The following is a 13,256-nucleotide window of genomic DNA, read 5'->3' as shown; positions in this document are numbered from 1 at the left end:
ATTACAGAATGAGAACGAGGGTAATCTGATACATGGCAGACCTCATCCAGAAGTTTTGCTTTTTGTGTTTAATTTTGAATTAGAAATCTGTAATCCTCATTTAGTAACATACCATAAAGTGTGGGACAGTTATGTGAGGTGGTCTTCTTGTCTGGACTCCTCCCCTCCTGCTTGCGTGAGAGGCAGTGGCGTTCCTAGGGGCGCTGACACCCGGGGCGGATCACCGATGCACCCCGCCCCCCAGGTGCAGCGCCCCCCCCGGTGCAGCGCGACCCGCCCCAGCGAAAGAACCCCCCCGGGTGCACGCCGCTGGGGGGGGGGGGGGTGCTGCGCGCCTGTCGGCTCTTCGTTGCCATGCTTCCTCTGCCCCGGAACAGGAAGTAACCTGTTCCAGGGAAGAGGGAGCATGAAAACAAAGAGCCGACAGGCGCACGGCACCCCCCCAGCGGCGTGCACCCGGGGCGGACCGCCCCCCCCCCTTGGTAAGCCACTGGTGAGAGGTGTAGGGAGATTGGGTAGGGGTTGTTCTTGGAGGGAGGGGGGATGGGTTGGGGATTTGGGTAAGGGGATTAAACAGAATAATTCTAGTTATTGGCAGGTAGTCCATTATGTTAGTATGTTAGTCTTTGCTGATGTGTCTACAGTGGACAATGATATGCTATGTTAAGTTGTATATTTTTCAATAAAAGCTATAAAAAAAATCTGTAATCCATGTGAACTAGAATCATAAGGATAGCAGGCCTGCCCATGAATGATGCCAAAATATCTCTACTTTTGCCCTGTAAAATAAAAAGCAGTAATTGCCTCTGGACAAAGGAACCAGAACACAAGGTTTTGGAAAACTGCTTGCAAATCCTGCTGGTTAACCAGACACTTTCTTCTCCAGGACATCTGGCATTTCCAACATCAGGACACCCACTTACCAGTACACAACACTAACATCAAGCATCGGATGTAGTGCACTCCTTGGGTCTGAAGGGCAGAGTAGAGGAGTCAGTCTTACCCGTCCACTGCTGCTCAATGGCTCGAATGTGTGCATCGGTGAACTTCCAGTAGAGAGCTACCTTCTTCCACTCATTGGGTTTGAGGTATTTGGTGGCTAATCTCCACATAACTGAACGAATGTGCTGTGTCTCCAGCCTGTGATCCTGTTTAAAGGTCAACGGCCGAGCAACCCAGGAGTCAGAATCACCGTTTAGTTTGTCCTGAAATATACACACAAGAATAATACAGGATTTTGAGTCACCAAACACAAGAAATCAAAGAAAAGACTGTAGCCCATTAAATGCATGCAAAGTGCAGTATCCATCTCAGTTTACATCAATTAGTCCACAAGAGTCCAATAGCTTCAACAAACACACACACAAAAAGCCCAACATTCTGCTAAGCTAAAGCAGGCATGGTTGGAAAGTTTAAGGGTCTCAATGCCTTTCCACCCCAAAAGTATCCACACTCTCCCATGACTTTACAATGAAATAGGATACAGAGCCTGGACACTGGTAAGAGGACCCAAAAAAATTCTTCCCTTTTGTGTGGCTAGTTAGATACCTCTAGAATGATGAAATAATCCCAGATAAACCTCATTTGCTGGAGTCATTTGTGAGTTAACTAAAACTCTGAAAAGGGACATCAAGATTAAGTGGGAAACTGAATGCAACTGATATACCTCCCTCGTCATAATTCCTCAATTTCCAGAAAGGAGACATTAGATTGTACTCATTAATTTTCTTTCCTCGAATCCCTTCAGACCAGTCCAGATACATGGGTTTAAACTCTCCTACCAGCAGATGGAGACAGAGCCATTGGTTTGGTGACATCACCCTATATAAGGTTCTGTGCAGTCAGCCAGCTTTTCTGTGACAAATCCCTTGACAAAAAGAAGGCAACGACATAACTGAGAACAGCCATAAAAAGGCTCACCAAGCAACACAAAACTTTACATCACCGGAGATTAGCAAGACTAACTCCCTCTAGCTCCTAAAATCTGAGCACAGCTCCCTAAACTTTCCAGCTTCCATAGAATGCCTAATTCCAGGGTAGATTCTGGACTGGACGGACTTGAGTAAAGAACAAAAAAGAAAAATACATCTCAATAAATAAATACATTTATGTTAACATAGTAACATAGTAAATGAAGACAGATAAAGACCTTAACGGTCCATCCAGTCTGCCCAACAAGATAAACGCATTTTACATGGTATGTGTTACTTTATACCAGAGTTTGATTTATCCTTGTCATTCTCAGGGCACAGACTGTAGAAGTCTGCCCAACACTCTTCTTGTACTGGAAGTTCTGAAGCTAACGTTGAAGCCCCTTAAAATTTACACTCCAGCCCATCCCTATCTATTCAGTCACGGTCAGGGAATAGACCTTAGAAGTCTGCCCAGCTCCCGTTTGTTTCCCCAGTTACCGGCGTTGCCACCCAATCTCCGCTAAGATTCCATGGAACCATTCCTTCTAAACCGGATTCCTTTGTGTTTATCCCATGCATGCTTGAATTCCATTACCGTTTTCATCTCCACCACCTCCCACGGGAGGGCATTCCACATATCCACCACCCTTTCCGTGAAAAAATACTTCCTGACATTAGTCCTGAGTCTGCCCCCCTTCAACCTCAATTCATGTCCTCTAGTTCTACCCACTTTCCCGTCTCCGAAAAAGGTTCATTTGCGGATTAATACCCTTTCAAATATTTGAACGTCTGTATCATGTCACCCCTGTTTCTCCTTTCCTCCAAGGTATACATGTTCAGGTCAGCAAGCCTCTCCTCGTATGGTTTGCAACGCAAATCCCATACCATTTTTGTAGCTTTTCTCTGCACCGCTTCCAGTCTTTTTACATCTTTAGCAAGATATAGCCTCCAAAACTGAACACAATACTCCAAGTGGGGCCTCACCACTGACTTTAAAACGAATCGGAGAAAATGTTTCTTCGCTCAACGTGTAATTAAACTCTGGAATTCGTTGCCAGAGAATGTGGTAAAGGCGGTTAGATTAGCGGAGTTTAAAAAAGGTTTGGACGGCTTCCTAAAGGAAAAGTCCATAGACCATTATTAAATGGACTTGGGGAAAATTCACTATTTCTGGGACAAGCAGTATAAAATGTTTTGTACATTTTTGGGATCTTGCCTGGTATTTGTGACCTGGATTGGCCACTGTTGGAAACAGGATGCTGGACTCGATGGACCTTTGGTCTTTCCCAGTATGGCAATACTTATGTACTTGTTAAGGGGCATCAACACCTCCTTTCTTCTGCTGGTTATGCCCCTCTCTATACAGCCTAGCATTCTTCTGGCCACGGCCGTCGCCTTGTTGCATTGTTTCTTTCTTTTGTACCCCGTGCTTTCCCACTCATGGCAGGCTCAATGCGGCTTACATGGGGCAATGGAGGGTTACATGACTTGCTCAGTCACAAGGAGCTGCCTGTGCCTGAAGTGGGAATCAAACTCAGTTCCTCAGGACCAAAGTCCACCACCCTAACCACTAGGCCACTCCTCCACTCCACCTTTAGATCCTCAGACACCAACACCCCAAGGTCTCCCTCCAGAATCGAGCTTACTAATCTCTCCCCTCCTATCTGGTATCTCTCTTTTGGGTTTCTACATCCCAAGTGCATCACTCTACAATTCTTGGCATTAAATTTTAACTGCGTATTAAAGCTAGAAGAAAACGTTTACTTCCTATTTTCTTTGGGGTTTTTTTTTATTATGCTCTTATAGTGAGCTTCTATTTACTCTATGTTCTGATATTGCTATTAATATATTAATAATATGATAGTGCTCAGTAATACCACATTACTCCGGCTAGGATGTTCTTAGCAATATGTTGTATACATTTATATTCTAGACAACCGCGTAAGTAGGAGCAAGGCTCCAAACCAGATACCATCGGTTCTCCTGATGATGCGACCAACTTGCGAAACACAGCTTGTGTTGAGAACGGGGCAAGAACTAAGAGAAAGGAGGAGGATTGAATGAAAGATTTTATTCACGCTATCATGAGCACGATTGCACATTTACAGTTACTCCAGAGGCACATCCACATCTCCATTTCCACCAGCATGAAGGAAGACCAGTCCTAAGATAAGTGCACGATTTAATAAGTTGTTACAAAAGAAGACTGATTTTGATAATCAGATACAACATTGAAAAAGGAAAGATACAAAATCGTGAAAGTATAAGGAGGCAGGGAGGGCTATAGTGCTGTGATGTTGATTACAACATATTGCTAAGAACATCCTAGCCGGAGTAATGTGGTATTACTGAGCACACATAATAATTCTCACCACCAATGTTCTAATGTGGGACTGCCAGTGCCCGTGGCTCCTGGAGTTGCTGAGCAAGGCTTCATAGCCAGGATGACGTCACTGACAGCTGATTCCAAGGCTGGGAATCAGCTGTCAGTGCGCCACTCCCTGACACTTCGGAGCAAGTGGCAGGGAGCGGCACATCAAAAAACTACAAGCGTGGAAACAAAGACCCCCCCCATCAGCGCATCACCCAAGCCCCCCCGGCACATCAAACACCCCCCTCCCCCCTGCAGCCACCCATGTCCACTGACCCTCCCCTCCCCCCTGCCCCCCCCCCCGCAGCCACCCATGTCCACTGACCCTCCTGCCCCCTTCCAGCCACCCATGTCCTAAGACCCTCCTCTCCCCCTGCCCCCTTGCAGCCCACTCATGTCCAGCAGCAACCCTGCTCTCCCCCTGCCCCCCCTCCAGCCACCCATGTCCAGCGACCCTGCTCTCTCACCTTCCCCTCCTTCATCCACCCAGGTTGTGTTTAACGAAATCTTCGGGGCAGGCAGGAAAGATCCACGTTCCTGCCTGCCTGCTGCTGGCGCTGGCATTGCTGACGCTCCCCCGATGCCGGATCGCTGTTCAAAATGGCCACCGATACTTACAAGGGCGGCCTCCAAGACTTAACAGAAGTCTCGCGAGACCGCCATTGGAAGTCTCGGTGGCCATTTTCAACAGCGATCCAGAATCGGGGGAGCATCACAGTGGGTAGGCAGGAACATGGATCTTTCCTGCCTGCGCCAAACATTTCATTAAACACAACCTGGGTGAAGGAGGGGCAGGTAAGAGAGCAGGGTCGCTGGACATGGGTGGCTGGAGGGGGGGGCAGGGGGAGAGGAGGGTCGCAGGATATGGGTGGCTACAGGGGAGCAGGGGAGGGTCACAGGACATGGGTGGCTGCAGGGGGGGCAGGAGAGGGTCGCTGGACATGGGTGGCTGCAGGGGGGGGGCAGGAGAGGGTCGCTGGATATGGGTGGCTGCAGGGGAGGGTGAGGGGGGGGTCCTAAGACTTGAAAGTTGGGGGGGGTCCTAAGACCAGAAAGGAGGGGGTTGAAGGGGGGCCTCAGACCATAAAGGGAGGGGGGAGGGGGTGCACACTCACTCTGTCTGTAACATACACTGTCTCTGACACACTCTCTGTCTATCACACTCTACATCTCTCACACACACTCTCTCTCTCTCTCAAACATACACTCCGAGGAAAACCTTGCTAGCGCCCGTTTCATTTCTGACACAAACGGGCCTTTTTTACTAGTTATTAATATATTAATAACAATATCAGAACACAGAGTAGATAGAAGTTCACTAATTTTTGGGAGAACATTCCAGAGTGTGGGGGCTACTCCAGGCTCACTGGTGGGGGTCACATCACGTGATTTCCTTTGGAAAGGGTATGGTTACTGAAATTACATGGAAGGAGCTTAGGAACCTCAGAACAACACAGAGGGAGATCCTGCTCTTCAGATGCTCTGACCCATTACCTTTAAGGGCTTTGAAGATCAGTTTAAAAATGTAGCCCTGTACTGTACTGGTATCCAGTGAAGTTTTTGTAGAAATGGTACAATGTGATCACAGCTCTTATAACCTTCTTTCTGTCATCCCCCTGCATTCTGAATCAACTGGAGCTGGTGCAAACCCTTTATAGTCAGACCAGTATAGAATGCATTACAATAACCAAACCTTGATGTTTTATTTCTAAGTGAACCCCTGTGACAAAAATTGCCTTCTCGATATATGGTGAGTGACCATCAGGGCCAGTCTTAGCAATTGTGGGGCCCTGTGCAGACCAGGTCCTTTCCCCCCCCCCCCCCCCCCCCCCCAATAAAGACCCCTCCCCCTCCCCTCCCCCTCTATCCCTTATCGCTTGGTCAGCACATAGACTTAATCAGTTATGCTCTTCTTATGCGGGCATCATGAGCAAGGCACATCTTCTTCCCCACAAATCACGATATTGACGAGCACAGGGCACAGTGTACACACTGGTGAACGTTAGGAAAATACAGGAAATACATGACTTTTTCAAAAGTAAGGAGGAAAAGACCTCAAAGACCGTTATCAATGATACTAAGGCTCAAATTTCTATGTAGCCACTCAACGCTGTAATCGGTCAAGACATAATCATAGGTCTATAAAACCTCCAAAAATTGTTTGCTAGTTTCAATATTAAAACTTTAATCCTCATATATAGTATCTATCACACAAAGAATATATAAAAAAAATGAAACTCACACTTAACTTTCGGACGCACAACAGTGTAACTTCACCAAATCTTCAAGCGATAGTATCTGTTGTGCTCACAGTGTAGTGTAACATAGTAACATAGTAGATGACGGCAGAAAAAGACCTGCATGGTCCTTCCAGTCTGCCCAACAAGATAAATTCATATGTGTATACCTTACCTTGATTTGTACCTGTCTTTTCAGGGCACAGACCGTATAAGTCTGCCCAGCAGGATTCCCCGCCTCCCAACCACCAGCCCCTCTTCCCCCCACCTGCTCCACCACCCAATTTCGGCTAAGCTTCTGAGGATCCATTCCTTCTGCACAGGATTCCTTTATGCATATCCCACGCATGTTTGAATTCCGTTACCGTTTTCATCTCCACCACCTCCCGCGGGAGGGCATTCCAAGCATCCACTACTCTCTCCGTGAAAAAATACTTCCTGACATCTTTCCTAAGTCTGCCCCCCTTCAATCTCATTTCATGTCCTCTCGTTCTACCGCCTTCCCATCTCCGGAAAAGATTTGTTTGCGGATTAATACCTTTCAAATATTTGAACGTCTGTATCATATCACCCCTGTTCCTCGTTTTACTACTTGCTCGCTAAACTGGCTAGAACTAGTTTCAAAACCATGTTGCTGGCTCGTTAGGTTTAGTGCATCTGGGCCTTGGTTGGCTAACATGAAACTTTTCCTGCAAGCCCAGGGATAAGCAACACAATATTTCTGATCAGTTGAAGCGTCAACTTACCGTACCTTTTCCCATTTGTAGAATCGGTCTGCCTTGATGATCATGTCTGCCAGATTAATATGGTTACCACGCGCTGCTACATCCAATGAGGTCTTTCCTTGCTGCAAGGGAGAGGGACAAAAAGCATGCTTCACGTTGGTGATGACAGGATAGTTCTCATTTAACCAGCACTTTGCTTTTGGCTAGCCTCACTCTTCTCTGCAATGAAAACTTTGCGTCACTAGACTTAAAGGAAATAGACTTTATGTAAGCTCAGACCACAGATATGGCCTCCTTAGTAGAATATCACTTTCAGACAAAATTTGACAACTCCTTTAGAACAGAAGTGGCAGCCTTCCTTGTATCCGACAGTGGAAGGTGCCGAGCATGGCTCAGCATAGCTCGTGTAGCACCTTGTCCATGAGCTTTAAGTTGACGCCAGCAATGAGGATCATTTCTGCAATGTCTTGACTCCCGTTTTCTGCTGCAATATGAAGGGGTGTCTGTTGCCTCTGTGGAACGAGAGAAAACATGAGGGATGCAGTTGTCAGAATGCACACACACAAATCAAAACGTTAAAAGGTGGGTTTCATGCTGCACGAGGAGTCGCAAGCGATAGGTCTCTGTACACGCCAGCATTCACTACTTAGCAGGTCATAACCCTACAATTTTCACATTGTTACCACTCACTGTGTGGCTTAAATTTCCTGCATTCAAGCTCCTTGAATCAAGGACCTTGACATCTTACGACATAACTTGTACAACTCCCTCTACACTAAGCGTTATCTACAGAATATTATATAACTGGATTTCAGTGGCATTCCTACCCTTGATGACACCCGGGGCGGATCGCTGATGCGCCCCCCCCCCCCCCCCGCGAAATGACACCTCCCCCCCCTGGCGAAATGACACCCCCCCGGGTGCACGCCGCTGGGGGGGGGGTGCCGCGGCGCGCACCTGTGGGCTCCGAGTTCGCTACGCTAACTTCGCTGGTTCGCTGCAGCTCCCTCCCTCTGCCCCGGAACAGGAAATAACCTGTTCCGGGGCAGAGGGAGGGAGCTGCAGCGAACCAGCGAAGTTAGCATAGCGAACTCGGAGCCCACAGGCGCGCGACGCGGCACCCCTCAGCAGTGTGCACCCGGGGCGGACCGCCCCCCCCCGCCCCCCCCTTGGTACGCCACTGCTGGATTTGAATACTGAAATCCAAACCCCAATTTTCCAATTACCGGCACACTTTATATTAGTTTTCAAAGTGCAAGGCTGCCCCCACACACATTATGCAAGTCCCTGGAAAATACAGATACATAAGCATTGTTTCAGTCTCCCCCCCCCCATCCTAGGACACCTCCCCCAAATGTGAGCACTAGGCACCTACCGGAAGCGCAGGTTTCAGACAGCTGATTGATGTGGGTAAAATGCTTTTAACAGTTGCCCTCCATCTGATCCACTGATTTGACTCCGTACCAGGGGTGTAGTTACGTGGGGTCACGGGGGCCTGGGCCCCCATAGATTTAGCCCTGGACCCCCCTGCACTTCAAGCTATTATTGCTGCCCAGCAGGAACTCCACACAGCACTGCATTGGAGCCTTCCCTCTCTGCTGCGTCCCGCCCAGACTGCATAAACAGGCAGTTGCACCAATGGATGAGACGAGATAGAAGGAAGGCTCCGACACACTGTGTGGAGCTCCCGCCCGGCGGCATGATAGCACTGAAGCGCAAGCGCCACTGTGGCGGGGGGAGGGTAAGAAAGATGTGGAAGTGCCAGAACTGCAGGAGTGGTGAGAGGCGCTGGACAAGCAAGGGTGAAGGGAAGTGGCACTGCGCTGGACATGTGGGAGCAAGGTTGACGGGAAGGTAGAGAGGGAATGTTTTGGTTGGGGTGTAGCACTTCTGGGTGGGCCTGAACCAAAACTGGGTGGGTCTGGGCCCATCCGTAGCTACGCCCCTGGATGGAAATGGCGGGGGAGGAAGAATGATACTATTCAAAAGGCAGGTGGGATAAAGCAAAGCAGACAAATGAGAGAACAGAACAATTCACCACTAGACCAGCTCTGCTCCCTACAATGTGAAACTACAGAATTGTTACTGCTTTTTTAGTAAAAACAGGGCAGGAAACAATAGTACCAGTCCGATTCTGTGTTCTGAGCAGCACATTTCCATTTCCCCGTCAGGAAGCTCACACAGTGTTCTTCAACTGTTCAAGCCTGTACTCCCCACCCCCATCACACGCATGCACAGTTGATTAATATGGAGCAGAATTATCTGCAGCACAAAGAGATCAAAATGTTCATTCTTACAGCCCACTCTAAAGAATGTTAGACATGTTCAAAGTAGAAGGGTACAGGGCCGGTCTTAGGGCGAGGTGACTGCATAGGAACTCGTGCTCAAGGGGGCGCGGCGCGCCTCCGCCCCCGACTGCCCAAGTTCCAGTCCCCCTCCCTCTGAATTTTAAAAGTTACCTCGTCGGGTTACAGGCAGCGGCAGGAGTGAAAAGCGTGCGAGCTGCTCGGCGGAGTCGGCGCTTCAGGAGCCTTCCCTCTCTCAGCTCTGGTCCTGCCCTCGTGGAAACAGGAAATGAGGGCGGGAGCAGAGCTGAGAGAAAGGAAGGCTCCTGAAGTGCCGAGCAGCTCGCACGCTTTTCACTCCTGCCGCTGCCTGTAACCCGACGAGGTAACTTTTAAAATTCAGAGGGAGGGGGACTGGATCTCGGAGGGAGGCCTTGGAAGGAGGGGAGCCTTGGAGCTGGGAGGGAGGGAGGGAGGCCGGCCAGCCTTGGAGCAGGGAAGGAGGGAGGAGCCCTGGAGCTCGGAGGGGGGCCGGGCCCTGGAGCTGGGTGGGTGGGGGCCCTGGAGCTCGGAGGGAGGGAGGGGGCCTTGGAGGGAGGGGGGATGGTCCGGGAGCTCGGAGGGGATGGCCTGGGAGCTCGGAGGGAGGGGTGACTGGCCCTGGAGCTAGGGTGGGGGTGGAGCTAGGGTGGGGGTGGAGCTAGGGTGGGGACAGAGCTAGGATGGGGCCCCATCAAATTGGTCTACACAGGGCCCCGCACTTGCTAAGACCGGCCCTGGAAGGGTAAATTCAGATACAACACGAGATGGAACCCTTGCTTATTGGGTAAATGTGTTCAGTGGGGAGGGGGTTGGTGGCAATTTAGCTTTTCCACCTTACATAGTCTGTGATGTCCAGGTCACACTCTGCATCAATGAGAATTCTAACCATGGAGGGGAAGTTGTGGAGCACCGCAATATGTACAGAGGATGAATTTTGCTGTGAAAAGATAAAATTACTAATTCAGAATTGAGAATATTATGCACACAACCAAATCACACTTTTTCTTTTTTAACCATCTCAGTGTATATTATTGCAGTACATTTTTGTGAACCTCACAATGTTATCTCCATATGCATAAAATATACTGACATTAATAATTTTATTATCAACTGGGGTTCCAGTTCTGGTTCCATGGCGACTGAGAAGGGTAACCTCACTCCAGCTAACAGGGATGAAGCAATGGAAGCCACCTCCTGCAAGACCAACCACGCAATGCATTCCAAGAGTGCACCAAGTTCTGACGCTCAGGTCCTGTCCTGTGTAGCAATGCTGATACATGACTGACTACAATGAAATGCCCTCTCCTAAAACACATTTTATATATAACATATTATTTCAGATAGCTAGATAGATGGCCTAGTGGTTAGGGTGGTGGACTTTGGTCCTGGGGAACTGAGGAACTGAGTTCGATTCCCACTTCAGGCACAGGCAGCTCCTTGTGACTCTGGGCAAGTCACTTAACCCTCCATTGCCCCATGTAAGCCGCATTGAGCCTGCCATGAGTGGGAAAGCGCAGGGTACAAATGTAACAAAAATAAAATAGATACTGTTGGAGATTCTACATGGAATGTTGCTACTATTGGAGATTCTACATGGAATGTTGCTACTCTTTGACATTCTACATGGAATGTTGCTATTCCACTAACAACATTCCATGTAGAAGGCTGCGCAGGCTTCTGTTTCTGTGAGTCTGACGTCCTCTGTGAGTCTGACGTGCAGGACGTCAGACTCACAGAAGCAGAAGCAGAAGCCTGCGCAGCCACATTGGTGATCTGCAAGGGCCGACTTCTACGTGGAATGCTGCTAGTGGAGGAGTGGCCTAGTGGTTAGGGTGGTGGACTTTGGTCCTGAGGAACTGAGTTCGATTCCCACTTCAGGCACAGGCAGCTCCTTGTGACTCTGGGCAAGTCACTTAACCCTCCATTGCCCCATGTAAGCCGCATTGAGCCTGCCATGAGTGGGAATGCGCGGGGTACAAATGTAACAAAAATAAATAATGTCCCTTTCAGCATTTTTCACATTTCTTTTGTGTCGATGTGTCAGACTTGCATGCATCATTCACACTAATTTCCACACCAGAAAAAAAAAGCAAAACAGGATGCTAGGAATTAAGGGATGCAAAATAAGACCAGGAATATTATAATGCCTCTGTGTCGCTCCATGGTATGACCTCACCTTGAGTACTGCATTCAATTCTGATCTCCATAGCTCAAAAAAGATATAGCGGACCGGAATTAGAAAAGGTTCAAAGAAGAGCAACCAAAATGATAGAGGGAAAGGGAAATGGGACTTGATATACCGCCTTTCTGAGGTTTTTGCAACTACATTCAAAGTGGTTTACATATATTCAGGTACTTATTTTGTACCAGGGGCAATGGAGGGTTAAGTGACTTGCCCAGAGTCACAAGGAGCTGCAGTGGGAATCCAACTCAGTTCCCCAGGATCAAAGTCCACTGCACTAACCACTAGGCTACTCCTCCATGGAACCTCCCATATGAGGAAAGGCTAAAGAGGTTAAGGTTCTTCAGCTTGGAAAAGGGACGTCTGATGGGGGAATATGATTGAAAATCCTGAGTGATCTAGAACGGGTAAAAGTGAATCGATTTTTCTCTCTCAAAAAGTACAAAGACCAGGGAAGACTCAATGAAATTACATTGAAATACTTTTAAAATAAATATGAGGAAATATTTTTTCATGCAAAGAATAGTAAGTCTCTGGAACTTGTTGCCGGAGGATGTGGTTACAGTGGTTAGCGTATCTGGGTTTAAAAAAAAGGTTTGGACAAATTCCTGGAGGAAAAGTCCATAGGGGCTCATTTTCAAAGCACTTAGCCTCCCAAAGTTCCATAGAAACCTATGGAACTTAGCCTCCCAAAGTGCTTTGAAAATATGCCTCATAGTCTGTTATTGAAATAGACATGGGGAAGCCACTGCTTGGTAGCATGGAATGTTGCTGCTATTTGGGTTTCTGTCAGGTACTTGTGACCTGGATTGGCACTAGATAGACCATTGGTCTGACCCAGTATGGCTATTCTTATGTTCTTATGGTTTTCAAGGTATCCAGGCACTGCTCCCACTGTATGCAAATTTTATGTCATGCATATTCATTGTGGGTATCCTAAAAACCCTACTGGCTGGGTGTGTCCCAAGTATTGGGTAGAGAACCCCCCCTCCCTTTTTTTACTCCCAACTCCTTGAATCAATATTTGAGGAAAAGCACCCTTGACAGTAATTGCTTAATAAGTTAGAACATAAGAACAGCCATACTGGGTCAGACCAAGGGTCCATCTAGCCCAGTATCTTCAAAATACTCAATGCTTTTATACAATATAAGTGGTGCATTGTTCACTAGACCATTATTAAAATAGCCTTGGGGAAAATCCACTGCTTATTACTAGGATAAGCAGTATAAAATGTATTGTACTTTTTGGGGATCTTGCCAGGTACTTGTGACCTGGATTGGCCACTGTTGGAAACAGGATGCTGAGTTTGATGGACCTCTTTCGGTCTGTCCCAGTATGAAAACACTTATGTACAATAAACTTAACAGTTCCTCCAGCCTTGTTCACAGCTGTCTTTTTGAGTTTCCTGGGGAGCAAGGAAGGACATCCCACCCAGTAACACCTTTCTTCCCCAGGTGGAGGCACCAGATGCCAATTCTTTGAGGGACCAACACAGCCTGT

General features: G+C 48.0%; 1 protein-coding gene across 1 annotated transcript in view; it reads right to left on the bottom strand.

Moving 5' to 3' along the window:
- Positions 1-13,256, bottom strand: part of ANKDD1A (ankyrin repeat and death domain containing 1A) — a 118,832-nt gene that overhangs the window by 3,254 nt on the left and 102,322 nt on the right. Inside the window, exons 11-14 of the mRNA XM_030190448.1 lie at positions 10,412-10,510; positions 7,660-7,758; positions 7,273-7,368; positions 1,004-1,205 (exon numbers count right to left, since the gene is read on the bottom strand). Coding sequence (XP_030046308.1) covers positions 1,004-1,205; positions 7,273-7,368; positions 7,660-7,758; positions 10,412-10,510 — 496 coding nt within the window. The remainder of the gene's footprint in view (positions 1-1,003; positions 1,206-7,272; positions 7,369-7,659; positions 7,759-10,411; positions 10,511-13,256) is intronic.

This window comes from Microcaecilia unicolor, chromosome 1, assembly GCF_901765095.1.
Source record: "Microcaecilia unicolor chromosome 1, aMicUni1.1, whole genome shotgun sequence".
Lineage (NCBI taxonomy): Eukaryota > Metazoa > Chordata > Amphibia > Gymnophiona > Siphonopidae > Microcaecilia > Microcaecilia unicolor.
This window is presented reverse-complemented; position numbering and strand designations above follow the sequence as displayed.